Source organism: Calypte anna, chromosome 10, assembly GCF_003957555.1.
Source record: "Calypte anna isolate BGI_N300 chromosome 10, bCalAnn1_v1.p, whole genome shotgun sequence".
Classification (NCBI taxonomy): Eukaryota; Metazoa; Chordata; class Aves; order Apodiformes; family Trochilidae; genus Calypte; species Calypte anna.
The window spans coordinates 8002542-8021146 of record NC_044256.1 but is presented as its reverse complement, the minus strand read 5'-3'; the positions used below and the strand labels follow the sequence as shown (position 1 = coordinate 8021146).

The 18605-nt window shown below is 40.6% G+C and overlaps 2 protein-coding genes across 2 annotated transcripts; one reads left to right on the top strand and one right to left on the bottom strand.

Annotated features, from left to right (window-relative positions):
* Window positions 1-1366: 1366 nt before the first annotated feature.
* Window positions 1367-5123, top strand: RPS27L (ribosomal protein S27 like). The gene is made up of 4 exons (XM_030456722.1): window positions 1367-1466; window positions 1850-1958; window positions 4013-4123; window positions 4895-5123. The coding sequence occupies exons 1-4, from the start codon at window positions 1461-1463 to the stop codon at window positions 4921-4923; spliced, it is 255 nt and encodes an 84-aa protein (XP_030312582.1). The 5' UTR covers window positions 1367-1460; the 3' UTR covers window positions 4924-5123.
* A 1472-nt stretch (window positions 5124-6595) lies between these two features.
* Window positions 6596-15441, bottom strand: LACTB (lactamase beta). Its single transcript, XM_030456721.1, has 6 exons — window positions 15184-15441; window positions 14332-14398; window positions 12278-12468; window positions 11581-11926; window positions 9848-10013; window positions 6596-9241 (listed from the first exon to the last, which is right to left on the bottom strand). The coding sequence occupies exons 1-6, from the start codon at window positions 15439-15441 to the stop codon at window positions 8698-8700; spliced, it is 1572 nt and encodes a 523-aa protein (XP_030312581.1). The 3' UTR covers window positions 6596-8697.
* Window positions 15442-18605: the final 3164 nt, after the last annotated feature.

The window sequence follows — 18605 nt, the reverse complement described above, 5'->3', positions numbered from 1 at the left end:
AATAGATTCTCCCCTTTCCGTTCTGCTTGCAGATAAGTAGCATACATTTATAAAAGACTGAAAGGAAGAAGGAACAACTAAGACTCAGGAACTGACTCGAGGCTGCTAACTGGTTTATGTTCCTAGCTTCATAGGACAGCATGCAGAGGAAAGTATGAGTCAGAGCCTTTCATATTAAATTCCCCATTATATACTTTCCCCAAGAAATAATTCCAAAATACCTCTATCTGTGTCATCACCACTCCAGCCCATGAGGGAACGATGCTAACATACTATTACAGTGTTACAAGACAACGGTTGTGATGGCAACAAGGGGAAAACAAGGGCCTGAAGCACTACAGCACAGGTGGAAAGAAAGAATTTTGGAAGTTGGTACAGTGGCAGTACCAGAGAAGCAAACCCAGCTCTGAGAATATTTTTTTTTAAAAGATACACCTCTATAAAACTTAAATCTACACTCATGCTCATCGTAAAAGTTTTCAATAATTTATACTAAATGCATCGATTCTCTCTTTAAAAAAGGATGTAGCTCAACACAATGCCTGTTGAAGGTTTTGGAAGACTTTTCACACAAAGCACTTTTCAGAAGGTCTATTCTTGCCACCTACTGGACGTGCAATGAATTGCACTTTTAAATGTGATGGGCTCCATGAAGCTAAATCCGAGAGCGTTAACATTATCTTTGTGGATATTTTTATTTACTTATGGAAAAAAACCCCAATACTCAACCTCTTACTAAAAAGAAAAAATAATTATCTGCAATATTTTTATTTCTCACAGGCTCTCTGAATCAATTTAAACTCATAAATGCTAACCAATATATTTTTCTGCGTTTTTCCTTTTGGCTGGGGTGGGAAACTGCAAAAAACTATCCACATAGGTACAACTTTATTCAGTTTGTCACTCCATATGAAACACGGGTGACAACTTAGCCACCATCCAATATGAAATCAGATGGGAATTACAGACACCATTTGTTACCTGAGAATACCTATGTCACGTATTAACCTGTGAAGAGGGGAAAACGGGCAGATTTTTTACACGAGAGCTGCGTTCCTACGAACTTTCCGTCCATCTGTTCTTGATCAGTCTGTGAGCGCCGGTGCCCGAGCAGACCAGCCGGGCAGGCTTCCCTCACGCCGGCTTTTCCTCCAAGTGCCATTTTGTCTCCGGGAAAGGCGTCGGCGCGTTCCTGCGAGCCGCACATCCCTCGCAGCACTACAGCTCAGCCACCCCGACTCTCTGCGCTCATTTCCTGAGCACTTCCAGCCAAACGGATCCGTTTAGGGGCAGGGAAGTGACACGATGGCATCGCTGCCAGCCGTCCCGCAGGGTTGGCCTCCCGCCCCGCACCACAGACCCGATTCGGCCGGGCTCCCGGATCAGCTCGGCCCCGCGTCCCGGCGGAAGCGGGCGGGAAGGGGCGGGCCGGGCTGGGGCCAGCGTGGCGGGCAGCAGACATGCCGGTGAGTGCTTCCAGCACCAGCAGGGCCTTTCCGCGGGACGGGGCAGCGGGCACGGCGGCCTTGGGAATGGGGTGTGGGGAGCGGAGGCCCCGGAGCCGCTGCGCTGGCTCGGGTTGGCAAACGCCGGTACCCAGCAGCAGCTGCGAGGTGACCCTGCTCTGGCAGGGGGGGTTGGATTCTATGATCTTTCCGGGTCCGTTCCAACCCCTAACGCTTTGTGATTCTGGGAAGCGGTACCCGCTGTCCCGCCGGTACCCTCAGGTCATGATCCGGGGGGGCTGGGTCCAGCACCGGGGCCGTGCTGGGGAGGGGCTGGCGGCGGCATCCAGCCCGCTCCCCTCCTGACCTGACCTGCCCTGCGCTTCTCCCCTTCTCCCACCCAGCTGGCCAAAGACCTGCTGCACCCCTCCTTAGAGGATGAGAAGAAGAAGCACAAAAAGAAACGTCTCGTGCAGAGCCCCAGCTCCTACTTCATGGATGTAAAATGTCCAGGTAAAAAGCTCAGGCGTTTAAATCTTACAGAATGAACAAAAATAATTTTGCCGGTGGTTCATCTTCATAACGAGTCTGATCTTTATTTTTTTTTTTACTCTATATGTGTTTTATCTATTCAGTAGAGAAAAAAATGTCTGTATATTGCTTTGGGGTTTTTCAACAATAAAAGTTTCCAGTGTTCAAAAGTTGATTGTTTTAATCAACTTTTTATTTTCTTTTCTGGAGGTCTGACATCAGATTTTTACAGATCCAGCAGTAGAGGAAAAAAAACCAAAACAAACCTAAACCCTAGATCTGCATGTGTAAGAAATGGATGCATCCATGGCCCAAAAGTTTCACATAGAAGGCTACACTGTTTTCCTCCTTGTCTAAGCTGGTTGATTCTGGAAAAGCAACCAGAAAAACTTTTCACAAAGACAAACGCTGGCATACCTGGATTTTACATAGAAATTTAAACATATACAACTGCCTTTTTCTCCTATTGCAGTTAAGAAGCTAGCTGACATCTAGCCCACATGTACAGGAGTATATTTAAGGTGTTGCTATTTCTGCTTTTCACAGATTTTCATTATTTTAGCTCAGAAACACCTGTATAACCGAGCTCCTAACTAAAACACAGTATTTTCTAGCAGCTACAGGAGTGTTCTTTACATCCATATCGAGACACAGAAATTGTCCAGTATGGTAATTTACCTCCAAGAAACTACTGCAGTATAAAAAGATTATAGTAGTAAGAAAATGCATAGACTTACTTCCAATAGTGATCATCCTGACTAGAAGCAGGGAACTGTTGCTGTATTCAGGTTTTCTTCTAATTCTTTCTTAGCAGATTAGATTTTTAAGAAGCTCTGAGGCATTGTTTTCCATCTAAAAGTGAGGTAAATTAATTATTTTTTTGGCAGTAAAGTGTAATTACTTTTAAAAAACACATGGTTGAAGGCTAAGCCACAGGTTACATGCCTGCATATGCTAAGATGCAGCTAATGTCAACATAGACCTGTAGGTCACTGTCTGTCTTCATTATTGTTGGATCAATTGGTTATTGAGTTTGAGGGTTATGTACAATGAAGCAGGAGAGCCTCAATAATGGGAATTCTAAGAAGGCACTAAAGATAACCAGTGCTCTTATGCATCCTTCCATGTTGTCTGAAGTTGCTAACTAGTTACTGAAATTAACTGGGTTCTATTTCCTGCAAAAATCACAAGTTTAAAAATTCTGAGAACCTTCCTCACAATATACATTGTCTTGCCCTTGTGACCCACACGTACTGAAAATGGATTTTTTCCTCACCTTTTTTTTCTATACCCACATCTAGATTAAATCCTTTACAAGTTTTCCTCCAGAAATTTCTCATCTAATTAAAAATACTTCCAGGAAAAAGAATGAAAGCTGTGCAAACCCCTTTGTCTAAGTGCCTATGAGCATCATTTTATTCTGTCTTAAATCATAGAATTTAGAAGTTGTAGACAAAGTGTTGCTGATGTCTCTTCTTACATCTGGAATTAATGAGGTTATTCTGTGCAAGTCTTTTCAATTAAATATGATGCTAGCTTTGTAGAATGCAAACAAGCACATGATTTAGGTGCACCAGTTATTAAACAGAAAGCAAATACAGATTTGAACAGCAGTGTTTATTTTCAGGGCTGCCAGACTTGGTCAACATCAGTGTTCTACTATTACAAGTTAAATATTTCTCTAGCTGGATGAGTTCTGTTCAGCAGAGCCACCTAGTCTAGAACTCCTCATATCTTTCCTCAGAGACATAGTACAGGAAAATTAAGCCTTGTCAGCCATCTGGCTGTGTTCATTTTCATGCGGGGAATTGTAACAGTTTCAGCTAACTAACTTGCTTTCAGATCCATGTTAGTAAAAGCAATTACTTCAGACCACAGTAACAACGTTTTGGTTTTTTTACTTTGCATGCCCTGTAATGAAATTTAGATCCATTTTTGCTAAGTGCATTGAGAGTTTCTAATTCAATTACACATACAATGAAAAAGTCATGCCAGAAATACTCAATAACTCAAAGTTTAATAATGCTGTTTTCCAGGATGCTACAAGATCACCACTGTGTTCAGCCATGCTCAGACTGTAGTTCTGTGTGTAGGATGCTCAACTGTCCTGTGTCAGCCTACGGGGGGGAAAGCCAGGCTCACAGAAGGTAAGGGGCAAGGGTTTAGCAGCCTCAATATTCCACTTACATAAATGCATTTGTGTTTATAGCCTGCAAATATGTAATTTTGATTTGGAAAACCAATACTGGAGAGGTTATTTTACAAATTGCTTATACTTGGCTAGCAGAACATTGTTAATGAGCCCTGAATTGCAATTTTTTTTTCAGATTCTTATTTTTAAAGGGCTATATGGGTAGGGTATGCAGTTAGGCAGCTGTGTTGTAAAACATACTTTATTTTAGTTGCTTTGACTTGTTATTTCTTTTAGCCTATCTGTGATAAATGCAGCCTGTTTAATTCTGAGCTAAGTTTAGAGTGCTTTAAAAAGCAGCTTGAAAGAAGTAGGGTACTTCTACCTGGCTGAAAGGATTCTGTGCCACTGGCAGCCAGTGGAGGAGGTCCTGTTTGTTTTTAAATGGTGGTACTGTAAGGCAGTTCCCTGGTTCATGATACTTAATCAAAATTTGGTATGTACAAATTAAAAGGGAACAAATAGCCACAGATAACTGTATACAGGTAACTGGTATAGCACCAGTAATTGGAAATGCAGCCCACTGTCTGGGGCATATGAAAAGCTGATGATGTATGACAGCCATCTTCTTCTGGTTGAGTTAGATAATAATCAAAGTGCTTAATTTTCACATCTTGTGGGACAGGAAAATGAAATTTATTGCATGAGTTTCCCTATGCATTTGGGCATAGGCAATGGAAACAATTTAAAGACTGTTAATATCTATACTCATATGATTTCTTCACAGGCTGTTCATTTAGAAGAAAGCAACACTGAACACTTCAGCATGTGGTTTTGGATCTGTGTTCCCGAGAGCCTTACCAGTTTAAAAATGCCTGTTAATGCAACAATGTAATTATTATTGATTTTGTAAAAATGACACACTACTGGTGACTAATAAGCTGGAATCTCTTTTTCAATAAATGATATAAGTGCAAGTTTTTCCTGCAAGTTTGCAGGCAAACAGTGTTGTTAAATTGGGTGGTGTCATTTAATACAAAAAACTTGGACTTGGTGCATCCTTCTCCTTGTTAATCATCAACTACAGCATGGTAATGCATATGGTGTCAGAGACTGCTGTAAGAATGAATTCTGTATACTTTATTACACAGCTACCCTGACTGGAGAGGCTGCAAAGGGCAGACTGATTTAAAATGGATGATTTGCCTTCAATATCACTTTAGTGCCTTTATGGTGCTGAGTAATGTGGTGATAAAAATTCAAAGTTACTCATGTTCAGCTGGTTTTCTGGAGTGCATGGTTTTTTCCCTCCCTCTAATCTGGTCTCAAAACTGCATTTGGTATCCTATACTGAGAGGTCTATACCAAAAAAGAAAAGGGGTCTTCTGCAAAACACTGAAAGAATTCCTTAAAGACAAGGCATGTGGTAGGGTAAGCAACAGTAAGGAATCAAACTATACTACCAGTGTAAAACATACCATGAATGGTATCTAGTTATTAAAAAAAAACTACAACAGGAAAACCATGCATATATTCAGCATTAAATAATTATCTTTTTGCAATAAAGAAACAAGTTTTCCATCAGTTTTTAAAAGCCATCCCTTTCCAAATGGCTGTTAAAGTGGAATTTTTAAAACCATGAGAAAACATTATGAAACATTCCACTTACCTTACTTTACTAAATAATACCTCAACTCATGTATTAACACCTCTTTCAAAGCATCACATATCATGGTGAGCTAACTATTGGTGGGAATTTCTATTTGGCCTGTCTTGTTTTTATGACTTAACACTTGTACTTTTCTAGTCTATTAAAAAAACAAAAACAAACTCTGCTAATAAAAATCTGTTGCATTTGCAAGGTAAATTTTATTTTAGTAACTAAAATACAGTTCAGACAGTGAACACTTGTGATTACTGGATGCAAAGGCAGGTGTTTGATACAGAAACAGTTGCACCAATTTAGTATACATGCCTTTTAAGAAAACTAAATTTTGTGTTAGTGCCATGTTGTGTTTTCACAATCAAGGTTAATTTAAGGGCAAGTTTATAATGAAAGCTGCTCTTAATTGATCAGTATCCCCCACTTAATGCCAGTACATCAAATAACTGGCTTCAGAACAAAGATACCAGCAGCCCTTTTGACTTGAATACACATGCTAACCCCAGACTGAATTCTTATCTGTATCTCTGCCTTCTTTTCCTCTACCCTGAAAGGTAACAACTCATTAAGTTAATACCTAATCAGAGAAAGTCTGTGACCTTTTTTGTTCCAGGTCCTGGAAGATAAAATTTAGACATCACAGTATCTCCAATACTGTATATGTGACAACAGAAGCTTTTTATAAGTGTTAAGTTAGGGGAGATCAGTATAAAGAACTTGGCATGCATATAAAAAATTGGTGACTAAACATACTTTATTAGGGGAGTGAGACACTGTCATTAATGCGTTGGTGCTATAAATGCCCTAGACTTTTCTTACTGTTACTTACTTCAGATATTTAGGTTTATTAATGTTTGGTCATTTGCAGACAAGCATAATGGTAAACCTACACCTTATACATTTTGAATCTCTGTCTAAACCCAAGCACAAATCAGTGAGTTAAACTTGTTTTCCTTCAAGTATGAAAAATGGTTTTCAAGAACAATAAATGCCATGTGCAAAACAGATTCATTATACAAGTATATAAAAATCCTAAAATAAGTGGTGCTTTTTTAGATTTTCTGTATTTAAAACATTGTATTTGGTCTATTTCTATTTGTGTATTCTCCAACATGAGAAGTCAGCTAACCTAACTCTCATTTCCTGTGTAAAACAGGCAGTGAGTTCTGCTGCTCCATGTTTACCCAGCTAGCAGGTGCTCAAGGCTGGAAAAAAAAAGAAGTTTCTATTGTAGAAGATGCTCACCTCCAGTACTTGTGTATTGGAACTGTCAAACAACAGCAGCTGCTTCAGTGGAAGAGCAAATAATTCATTGCCCAACCAAATGAAAGTTTGTTCAGAAAGGGTCTCTGTTGTCTCTACAGATCTGATAATCTTGAGATAAAGACAATCCATTATTAATTAAAAAAAAAAAGTTGTGGTGAGTGGGCCAAAACAACCCCAAGCAAATAGTTCAGGTGTAAGCTTTTTCTGTTTTAAGGCACAAGAATGATTATAATTATGAAGGGTACAACACCAGTCTTGCTATCTTCAATTAAAAATGTAGGTAAAAACACTGATCGCTCCAAATACTAAGTTTCTTGGTTTGTCAATCTCAGTTAATAAATGTTACCATGGGCATACTGAGAACAGAGCTGACATATTTTATCACAGGGCAAGTAACAGCTACAAAATTAATACTAATAACACTAACTTGGGAAAGAGGCAGGTAAAGCCTGGAAATACTGATGTAACTGCAGGGGAAATGAGGTGAGGGTAGATTTGGAGCTCAGGGATCTCTTCCATGCCATTATGGAACATATAAAATAAATATATTCATATGTTATTGTATTCCCATAGTAAAAGTAAAGATAGAAAATGCTTCTTTGAAACTCATTACAATTTCCTGTTCAACTTTGTGCACAAGTAACTCCTTGAGGCAGGGCTGCAAATGGAAAAAAGGGTGGTTTTCCATACAATCCTCTCAAAGTCTGTGAGACTTCTACTACTGACTTCAAGAATGGGCTTTAATTTGAGTTCTTAATTCCTGTATCTACAAAAATATCTACGTTACAGTATACAGTGACATTTCTGGCAACCAAAGTTGGCATGGGTATTGTTGAAAACCAGTGAGACAGTTTGACAGCTCACAGTGCTGTGCTATTTGGGCACATTCAACCATGAAAATAATACCCTTATTTCACACTAATTTCACACATTCTTTGTGTCCAATAAAAACTGAAAGGACATATGAATAACAAAACCATTTTTACTTGCTCTAGCTTCATTCTTTTATAACTCTTAACAACCCAGAGCTCTGAAAGAAGTGTACTACTGGTACCTCCTGCATTCAGGAGGTAGCTTCAAGCTTAGGGTTTTGTTGGTTTTTGTTGGGTTGGGGTTTGTTTGTTTTGTTTTTTCTTTTTAAGCAAGTAAGAAAAGAACTATGTGAAAATATAAAAAAATGACATTAAAATAATTTCTCTTTAAAGAGTAATACTAAACAGTTTTTGCCAACTGGAACTGTGATATTGATGTATTACATCTTCGTGTGTTCAAATCAAGAAATCAAATTATGCAACAGTTCAATATTTAAGGTAGGTAATTTCTAGCTGTACATCTCATTGCAATAAACCAATGCTACTTACATTAATCTTAGTCAAGTGCTTGGCAAGATGAGTAAAAAAACCTGCTACTATAATGATACTGTACAAAGGTACTACAGGAAGTAAAATTTTACTTACATTTTCCTTTTCTGTAAGTTAGGAACTTCCCTGAGAGATTAATTCCAGTTACACATAAGTTTAGCACCACTAGCAGAAGTTAATCAAATGGATTTTTTATGCTTCTTCTTTATGCATTCTTAGTGATCTCAAAGTCCAATGAATCCCTTTCTCCATCTGCTTTTCACATTTCAGTACAGTGAGTTCACTTACATGTCTCTTTCTTTAATCTATAAATTGTGCCCATTTTTGTTTATCAAATTCCCTTGCAATCTTTAAGGCAGTGCTGTTGAGTGAAACTGATTGCATATTACAGATTATAGTAACAATTACTCCTCTAGGTGGTACCACCAGCCCAGTCTCTATAGCTTCAGGGTTCAGCTCTTCAGGAAGAATTAGGAGGACACTGCTTGCCCCCACAGCACCACCTGTATGAGATGCATAGTGTCTCTGCTGTCTGCAACAGCCATATTCTTGTTTTTTCTCCACTACAGCCCAAGCCATCGCATATTTACCATCCCTGTCCCACGACACTTCTGTTTTTGGCACTGGGGTCCACATCATTGTGACTGTGTCTGGTTTGAGGTACCCAGGAAGAAGTTTGCCATTAGTGTTTTTAAACTGTCCAACTTGGTAACTGTATAACAAGGCATTTCCAAATTTAAGAAGGTCACCTACTGACGACAGAAAGCCACCACCAGCCCATTTGTAAGAGTTGTCCACGTAGGGTGCGTTGACCAACCGTCCCTTTTTGTTGTAAACATAATACCTAGAATTCAAGAAAAATTCAACCTGTCATTCCCTGACAAAATGCTCAAATATTTTTAAGCTGGCCTGCGTTAAAAGAGCAAACTGAGCACATATCAGCTTGTTCTCATGAAACTTCAGAATTTTTAAAACCACATTTTTTTGTAAATACACTTCCTGCAGAAAGACCAACAAGAATTCCACAGAATTCTTAAATCAGTATCAGTATATTAAGCAAATCAAGCTACTGTGTATTCTAACATAATATTCTAGTTACTCCTTTATTTTACTTTACTTACACCCACCTATCTGTACCCCAAATAAATGCAAACTTCTCGTTAAAGGTGTCATGCAAAGTGTCATCCCTGCCACTCACCCCCCTCATATATACTCTTGTAAGAGGAAATATTTCCTATTCTGTCATTTTACATCCTAACTACATATACCATACATAACTATACATAATACCATACTGCTGACATATAAGATCAGTTATGTGAATACTTTGTAATAACAAGCCACCTCATTTACAAAAAAAACCCAAATCTCCCACACATTCTTAATTTGGCTAATAAAGATAGAGAAACAATTCTTCTGAAAAACAAAAAAAAGCTTTGTCCTTGTTTACCTTGCTCTGTTATATATCATTGCTTCATTGTCATCTAGTACAGTTGACAACATATCCAAATCACGAAACATTTTTAGCATGTAATCTGTAAATTTTTGTCCTGAAACTCTCTCCACAACAGCACTTAAGAGAGTAAAGCCATACGTTGAATACAAGAACTGACTACCTGAAAGAAAAACAGTGAGAAAGGGGAAAACAGTTTTAGCTGCATGATCCTTAAATGAAACACAAAGGATAAAATTCAAGTAATCACATGTGCAAATGTATACAGCAATGAATAATCAATTAGAAGTCTTCCCCTCTACCTCCATTTTACTATGATGTGAATCACAAACTAATGTTACCAGATCCTAGGAACTTCTGCAGTGCAGCAGACATTTTCTAAGTGCTGGTAGCTGCAAGAACACAGCTAAGAAATTTTCAGGGAATCTACATGTAAAGCTGGGTTTCATGCCAGCACATGAAGACTGACATTTAACATCCTGACATTTCCACAGGATTCACCATTACCAGTTCTAACAAGGATGTCTGAATTCAGAAATGTGAAGCTAACCATAAAATTACTTCTTAAAAGATGTTCACCTGCTGTGACTTGTGTGTCTATACCCTAGAGAAAGACAAGAGTAGAACTCACCCAAGGTTTACAGTGTGTCTGGTTCTACTTTCCTAGTTCTAGAATAGTTCTAGAATACCCTGAAAGATTAAATCAGCACTAACATGCATTATGAATGACAATATAATTTATTTACAATTTAAAAAACTATGTTCATTTTTAAAAAAACTTCTTATGCTAACACCTTTTATGAAAGATCTATGTACCAAGCATTGCCAAACTGCCTACAGTCAAGACTGATCTGTTTACTTTAAATGGTTCCTAGAACTCTACAAGACGGTGATTAATTTCTCCTCCTCCATACCCCTCCTCTTTAAATGCATGTTATTTATTAACAGAAATGCATATAATTTGTCTGGCAGCTTAACTCATTTAGGACTTACACCTCAAATTCCATGAAATTCTCTCTAGAACTAAGTTAAATCATTCCAACAATAAATAACCTCAACAATTCTGTGATTCTGTAGTCTGTGGTTTTTTTTAGCACTGGTTTAGAGTCTCACTGAAAATTCTCTCTTCAGATTCATATCTAGAAGTCCCACACCATGAAATCAGCAAGTTTGTATCTGCTTAAAAAATACTTTGTAGATAATATTTTGTTACCAAAATCATAAGCTGATTTAGCATTTATAAATTCAGTATTTTCATAGCAGTTAATGCATTACACAGAGTTCATGGGAGAAAAGTCTTATTTCTACCCGAGGTCTCACTTCCTCTTCTCAGCTGCATTATCTGGAACTTCTTGAATTACCTTTTAAGTCTTGACTATATCACAATTTAAACCTGATGGATTATGGCACAGGTAAGACATTACAAAGTGTCTATATAAGCATAATTCCTAAAGTCAGTAAAGATATCTACACAAGACTGTTAAATAAAATTAAACTGATAAAAACCTGATCAGTTCAGTCTTCAAAAGCTGCATCAGTTTTATGACAATTACACAACCAGATGACTTGTGCTGAACAACCCAAGTACCTCTCTATAGAGCTTTTGATGGAGAGAGAGAAAAAAGAGGGGGAGGAAGCCAAACAAAACAACCCCACAGACACACTCTTTCCTGGACTCCACAGTCCTCACTGCATGTATAACAATTCAGTCTAAGTGAACAGAAACTCACCTGGTTTAAAAAATAAAGGATCATTTTTAAATATCTTCAGTGATTCAATCACACTTTCAAATTTTTCCTTCAAATAATACTCTTCTTGCTCAAATTCCTTGTCTCTCCTGCCAGGTTTTGAACTTCGGCTCTTTACCTCACCATCATGTTCTTTCCTTGGCTTGTCACACTCAGTCTTCCCAATCCCTTTGCCTTCTTTTTCTTTTTGTTCTTTATCCTGGTAGGGTTTTGTTAGTTTAACTGCTCTGTTTGCCTTTTCCTTTTCTTCCTTAACTTTTGCAATATCCTTTTCATAGTGTCGAATGCCACTCAAGTGTGAAACTAACAGTCTTGTAGTAATAGCAACCTAGGTAGAGAGGAAGATATTAAACAATGAGCTTTCTTTAATAAGGATATAATGCACGGTGAATCATCAGAAAAGAAAAATTCAACATAGTAAGGAACAAAGTTATGAGATGTTTTCCATATAATGTATTAAACTCCGTTATATATATACATATTTGCACACACTACACACTTGATACAAAACTGAAGATCCAAATTTCCAGCCTTGCTTTTTCAAGTAGCAAATATCAGTACTTGTTGAAGTGATTTTTGGTGTTTTACATGAACAGATCCAGACACAGGCACCTGTACACATACAGCTGTGCAATGACAGGACCAAAAATCCAAGGAAGTGTTATCAATAGTTACCTACCTTCTCACCCTCGTAGACTTTTTCTGGAAATTCAGGGACATATTTCTGCACTGGGGCATCTAAATCCAGTTTACCCTCTTCCCACAGCTTAGCAACAGCCATCATTGTAAGACATTTGCTAATGCTGGCAATTCGCATGATGGTCTCTGGTTTACACACTACACGATTCTCTACATCAGCATAACCCAAGCCTTTAAGAAAATAAAAACACTGCAGTGAGTATTTTGCACAGACACATACTGAATCAATTACTTACAATTAATTAGATTTAATTAACTAGATATTTATCTAAATAAATTAGATTTAATCTAATTTATTAGATTAGATTTTAGGATGCTTTTCCGATAGCTAAACAGGGGCATGAAGCACTGGACTATCCCTGCTTCAATTAAGCTACTAACATTTTAGTGCAAGAGGAATAGTTAGTTAATCAAAATCAAAGGCCAATTTTATTGGCCAGTGGCATTCCAAGTTAATGATTATCTAATAAACAAACTTAATGATAAGTGACATTGAAGATTAAGCCAAAACTTACACTCCTGAGGTCAAATATTCAATGTAGAAAACAAAAAAAGATCAAAATCTAGACTGTAAAATAACTGACCTAAGTCATAAACACTCTTTTCATTCCTCTAAATGAATGGTTTAAACAGTAAGGGGTTTTATTTTATCAATAGAGAAAATGAGAAAGGAAGTAACTCACAAACTCATAGCAATTACCTAAGCTGTAATGAAAGGTGATGCTGTAAACCAAGTTTCAACATCTCTCAGCAACAATTCAATTAGAAGACAGCTTCATAGTCTCCCTATGTAACCAACCCACCAGTCTGGCAGCAAGAACTGGAATTAATAAGGTATTATCAAGCTTCCAGAGCAGTCTCCAGTAATAGCTGGTTTTAAGATATTGTGCAAGTGATGCTGCAGCATAAGAAGCTATGAAATGCAGCAAGGACATATTTGCAGTTTTTACTGCAAACAGACATGCAAAGCAATGCATGCCTGTCATATAAAACTGTAGCCTAAATAATGAACTTCTCAGAAAAAAGAAAAAAAACAACAAACCCTTGCCAAAATACAAAAAACCCCAAAACAAACAGATGCCATCTCAGTTGCCCAAGACCCTTTTCTTTATGTAAAATTGCTACTCATGGTACTCATGGTGCTCATGAACATAGGTGCTGTACCCCCCAGTGAAAACACTTTCCAAATCTCACATCAGCCCCATCAGCTTAGCAAGAAAGAGGTTTAGTACCATGGTCACAGAACATGCATAATGTACAGCATGTGGTCAGATTTATACATATATAAAATCAGTGAAACAACACTGTTACACTGTTAGAAGTTAGTAACAATCTTACTTTAAAGGATTTTTTTTTAATTTCTGGAATACTTATTAAACATATTGTAATATACTATTACCATTTAAGTCATTAAAAAAAACAAACAAAAAAACCCCCCAAAGGTCTTATAAAAACGTTTCTGAAAACAGACACACAGTTTGGTGTTTTTTAAAACAAACATCAAATGACTACATGATAAGAGCAGTACTAACAGACTCCATTTAAAACTAAACTCTGCATCCAGAAAACTCACAATTTCTGGAAGGATAACCCCTGTTAACCTCAGGCCACAAATAGGAAACAGATCACCAAATGTGACAGGTTATTACTCTGACTACTTAAGTAAGTTCCAGTGTGGAGAACACTTTTTTATCACCTGTATACAATTCTACCAGACCACTGTACAGTTGCATGCCTTGAATATAAGTATATTCAGAGACAGATCTGACAAATCAATGATAGAAAGGTTCATAACCATAACTCTTGAGCTGTATTAGCACACTCAGGATGTTAATGACTTAGCAATTCATGGGAATTATTGATGTTTACCAAGGCAAGTGTCACCTCATACTCCCTATCACCTATTTCTGGCCACTGTCCAGAGATAGGACAAGTGGATGAAATCCCAGCCTGATAAGCATGTCCAAATCGTTCAGTTTTAAAATGTTCATAGTCTCCCAACAGCTTGCATGAGTACTATTGCTATGTACTAACCTTCTGACCAGACTTCCTTTCCATCTACCGAAACTCCAACCAGTATACCTGGGATTCCTGCTTCATCCTATCAAAAAAAAAAAAAAAAAAAAAAAACCAACCAACCAACCAAACAAATTAAGAAGGGTTTTTACAGTTAAAAACTATCCTCTCCTAAAATCTATCCTCTCCCTAGAAATGCAAGAGCAATCCTACAAATACACTTGAATATTTGAAGTTTTGTTATATATTAGTTGGGCTGAACTGGTATAAACTGCTTTTGAAAATCAGACATTTCAATCCAGCAACAGGGAAAAAAATATCGAACAACAGCAATTTAAATAAAATAATTCAATAAATAATTTCATTAAACCAACTACCAGGACATTACAGAAAGACTGAGCAGAAACAAAACATTACAGGGCTTACAGTCAAACTGCCTCATTTATTACGAGCATAATGTCAACGAAGCTTCGGTCAGATTTTCAAAGTAACCACAGAGTAACCACAGCGTGTTTTGTAAAGATTCCCCTCGCCTCCCCACAGCCTTCGAGGCCTCCCCTTGCTCTCCGATGCCCCGTCCTGCACCATAGCCACCAGCTCCCGCATCAAGCTCTGCCTGCTCTAAGCCTCCCAAGCACCGAGAGCCTTCCCGGACACTGCACTGAGCAGAAACACGAGATGCTCCCTCAGCCAGTCCCGGCGGATTCCACCGATCCATCCCTGACGGTTGCAGGAGCCCGAGGAGCACCCGCCGGGACGGCCCCTCCCCGGAGCCCCGGCTGCGGCTCAGCCCCGGCAGCTCTCCGGCCTTCGCCTCCTCCTTCAGGTAACCCCCCAGGCAGGGGGTGAAGCCTCCGTCTCGCTCAGCACCTTGATCCTCCGCAGCAGATCCCTGCTCCGCTCGATGGCCGCGCCGAAGCCCCGAGGGGGCGGCAGCGGATCAGCCTCCGCCTCCTGCCCGCCGTCAGCCTCGCAGCCCGCCGGCGTCGGCACCTTCACCCCCAGCGCCAGCCCCAGCGCCAGCCCCCAGCCCCAGGGCCGTACTCCGGTACCGCCGTCCTCTCGCCGGGGCGCCGGGAGCCGTCCGGGGATCGCCGCCCGTCGCACGGCCCGCACCAGGCCCAGCATGGCCGCGCCGCCGCCTTCCCGGGCGCCCGCCAGGCAGCTCCAGCCGCTCCCGAGCGCTCGCTCGGTCGAGCCCCGAGCGCGTCGAGTGAGAGCAGCCGCTCGCGTCAGGGCGCAGCGGGGCCACGGCCGGGGCCGGCGGGGGGTGCGGAGCCCCGACGGGGCCTGGCAGGCACCATGGACCCCGCTGCCCAGCTGGGCCTCTCCCGAGGGCGGCTGCGGGAGCTTTCCGGCACGCCGGGCCCGGGAATCACAGAATTGTCACGGTTGGAAAAGACCTCTGAGGTCGCCGCGCGTCAACCATCAACCCGGGGAAAAAAACCCAAAAAAACAAACCACAAAAACCAATCAAAACCCCAAACGCCACCCTATCAGTAGGGCAGGTCCTCATCCACGAGGTTTTTTAACACCTCCAGTGATGGTGACCCCACTACCTGCCTGGGCAGCGCATTCCAGTGCCTGACCACTCTCAGGTGTTACAGTTTATAGTAGAAATAAAATAATATTGGTTGTAAAATTTTAAAATGGACAAATTAAGAGTTAGAAGGGGCTCGGGTAGACTAAAACTCTGGAAATAAGTAACTAGTTAAGAATGAGCTAACCCTTACAAGAACAATGATCAAGGGAGAATAAGGAGTGTGTTGACCCCATCAGCAAAAACATTAATCAAAAGGAGAATAGTTAAGCAAACTGATGCCATATACCAAAGATCAAGATGAAATATTGTATCCAGGTGGGGGGCCAGGTGGTAATGACAGCTGAAATGGTAAACCGTGGATTTACAGTTTAAGAGATGACTATTGTTATTTGTAAGATCTATGTGACTGTTTGTCTATTGTTATCTGCATGATCTATGTGACTGTGACTAAAATTTATGTAACTCTGTACGTGGCCTGTAATGAAAAAAGTATAAAAGCTGAACCAAAAATGAGGGTCTTCGGAACCCTGACTTGGGACGCTAGTCCTCAGGCTTCCCGGGCCCTGAATAAAGCACTGCATAAACTGACTCTGTTGGTTTGTGTTTTGGATACAGGCAACAGTTTTCTGGCGACCCAGATGGGACTCCGGAGGCGGCTGGGGCGGTTCACGTGCTGATTCACTCCAAGCCGGCACCAGGTGATTCCTGGAGGAGCCATCAACCCGTGCCCGACGGACGACCATAAGGTAAGCCCGAACGTGCTTTATTCCTTATAGAAATAAGTTAGTATTAAGTTAGTATTAGAACTGGTCGGTTGGAAGCCTAGGCGCTGGTCGTAAGACACGGCAAGTAGAAAGCTGTGCAGATCCAGCACTTGCCACTCGCGGCGACGAGTATAGGCAAGTTTGGTATTTGGTATTGGTAATCGGCCGAATATTGGTTTTGTGTGTGCGTGTGTGTGTGTGTAAGAGCGCGCAAATATAAGTGTCAGCATGCTGCCTTTTAAGACCTTTAGAGCTCTGTCTTGTAATAGCAAGGATATCCCTGAGGATTCACCTCTAGGTTGTCTGTTGAAACATTGGAAAGAAGGCAATTTTGGACAGGAGTTACGGAAGAAAACCTTGATTGATTACTGTAATCATGTGTGGCCTGAATATGAAACGGGGGGTATGCAGTGGCCACGAAATGGAACATTAACCCCTGAAATACTAAGTTCTATGATGAGTTTTTTGCGAGAAACTGAGAAATGGGATGAAATTCAGTATTTGGATTTGTTTTAATATCTAAAAGAAAAACCTGACTGAAAAAAAAAAAAAAAAAAGAGAGAAAAAGAGAAAAAAAAAGAGAGAAAAAAGAAAAAAAAAAGAGAAAAAAAGAGGAAAAAAAAACAAGGAGAAAAAAAAAAAAAAAAAAAAAAAAAAAAAGAGAAAGAAAAAGCATGTGGATTGTTGGTATTAAAAACCATGGAAGTAGAATGTGATAAATGTCCTGGTTGTAAAGAGCGTAAGATACGATTTTCGGAGGAATAGGAGGATGTGTCTTTGTTGGTCTCCACGAGCGCGCCGCCGCTCCCACCTCCTGAGGCTCCCCCGGTAAATACGGCTAGGGTCCCTCTTCCTTCCTCATCCGAGGAGGGGATAGAGCAGGAAGGATTGGGTTAATCAGCCGAGAACGCCGCTTGTGGAGCGGACTCGGAGAGGGAGGCTGGAGAAAGGAGGCGGTTTTTCGCAGCCTCAGTTGATGGCTCCGCTGCGAGAGGCAGTGGGAGCAGATGGAGGGAAGGTGATGAGAAAGGTTCCTTTTTCACCGAATGATTTAATAATATGGAAACAATCGGCGGGGGCGTACAGGGAAAATCCTGAGAAAGTGGCTCGGGTTGTGAAAATGGTAATAAAAACTCAGAATCCTGATTGGAATGATTTGCAAATGTTGCTGGACACTATAGAAAAGGAGAAAGGGCGCCGGCGGCGTCGGGGGGGGGGGAGGCGCGGGCCTCTCCCCCGGCCACCCCGCACGGGCGGGCGGCTGTCTGCGTCGGGCGGAGCTCGTCCCGCTCGGGTCGCCAGGGTTGACGTCGGGGCCGGTGGGGCCCGGCGCGGCGACCGGGGAGGTCCCTGAAGGAGAGGTGACGCTGGATTGGGGAAAGGCTTCGGGGGTTTGGGAAACAGGGACCCCAGGTAAATCAAAAGCGGCAGTACCAGTAGTAGTGGAGTTAAAGGAAGGGGCCCAACCAGTAAGGGTACGGCAATACCCCATCAGTCTGGAAGCTAGGAAGAGAATAGCCCCCATGATAACTCAATTCTTAAGTTTAGGAATTTTGCAGGAGTGTGAATCTGAATTCAACACTCCTATCTTCCCGGTCAAAAAGCCTAATGGTAATTACAGGTTAGTACAGGACTTAAGGGCAATTAATTCTATCACAAAAGATATACAGCCCGTAGTGGCAAATCCGTACACATTGTTAACATCTGTTTCTGAGAAATTTCAATGGTTTACAGTAATTGATTTAAAAGATGCCTTCTTCTGCATACCCCTGGCACCTGAAAGCAGGAACATTTTTGCATTCGAATGGGAGAACCCCGACACGGGACGAAAGCACCAACTCACATGGACCAGGCTTCCCCAAGGATTTAAATCCTCGCCCACCATATTCGGTAACCAGCTGGCCAAGGAACTTGAGGAATGGAAAGATTACCCAGGTAAAAGATTTGCCTTTTTCATATGTGGTATTGCAATATGTGGATGATAT

Coding starts and splice junctions, on each gene's coding strand:
- RPS27L (XM_030456722.1), top strand. Junction 1,959..4,012: donor CATGGATGTAAAATGTCCAG/GTAAAAAGCTCA, acceptor GCTGTTTTCCAG/GATGCTACAAGATCACCACT. Junction 4,124..4,894: donor GAAAGCCAGGCTCACAGAAG/GTAAGGGGCAAG, acceptor ATTTCTTCACAG/GCTGTTCATTTAGAAGAAAG.
- LACTB (XM_030456721.1), bottom strand. CDS start 15,441: ATGCTGGGCCTGGTGCGGGCCGTGCGACGGGCGGCGATCCCCGGACGG. Junction 10,014..11,580: donor TCCTTTATTTTTTAAACCAG/GTGAGTTTCTGT, acceptor TTTTTCTTTCAG/GTAGTCAGTTCTTGTATTCA. Junction 9,242..9,847: donor ATGATATATAACAGAGCAAG/GTAAACAAGGAC, acceptor CTTGAATTCTAG/GTATTATGTTTACAACAAAA.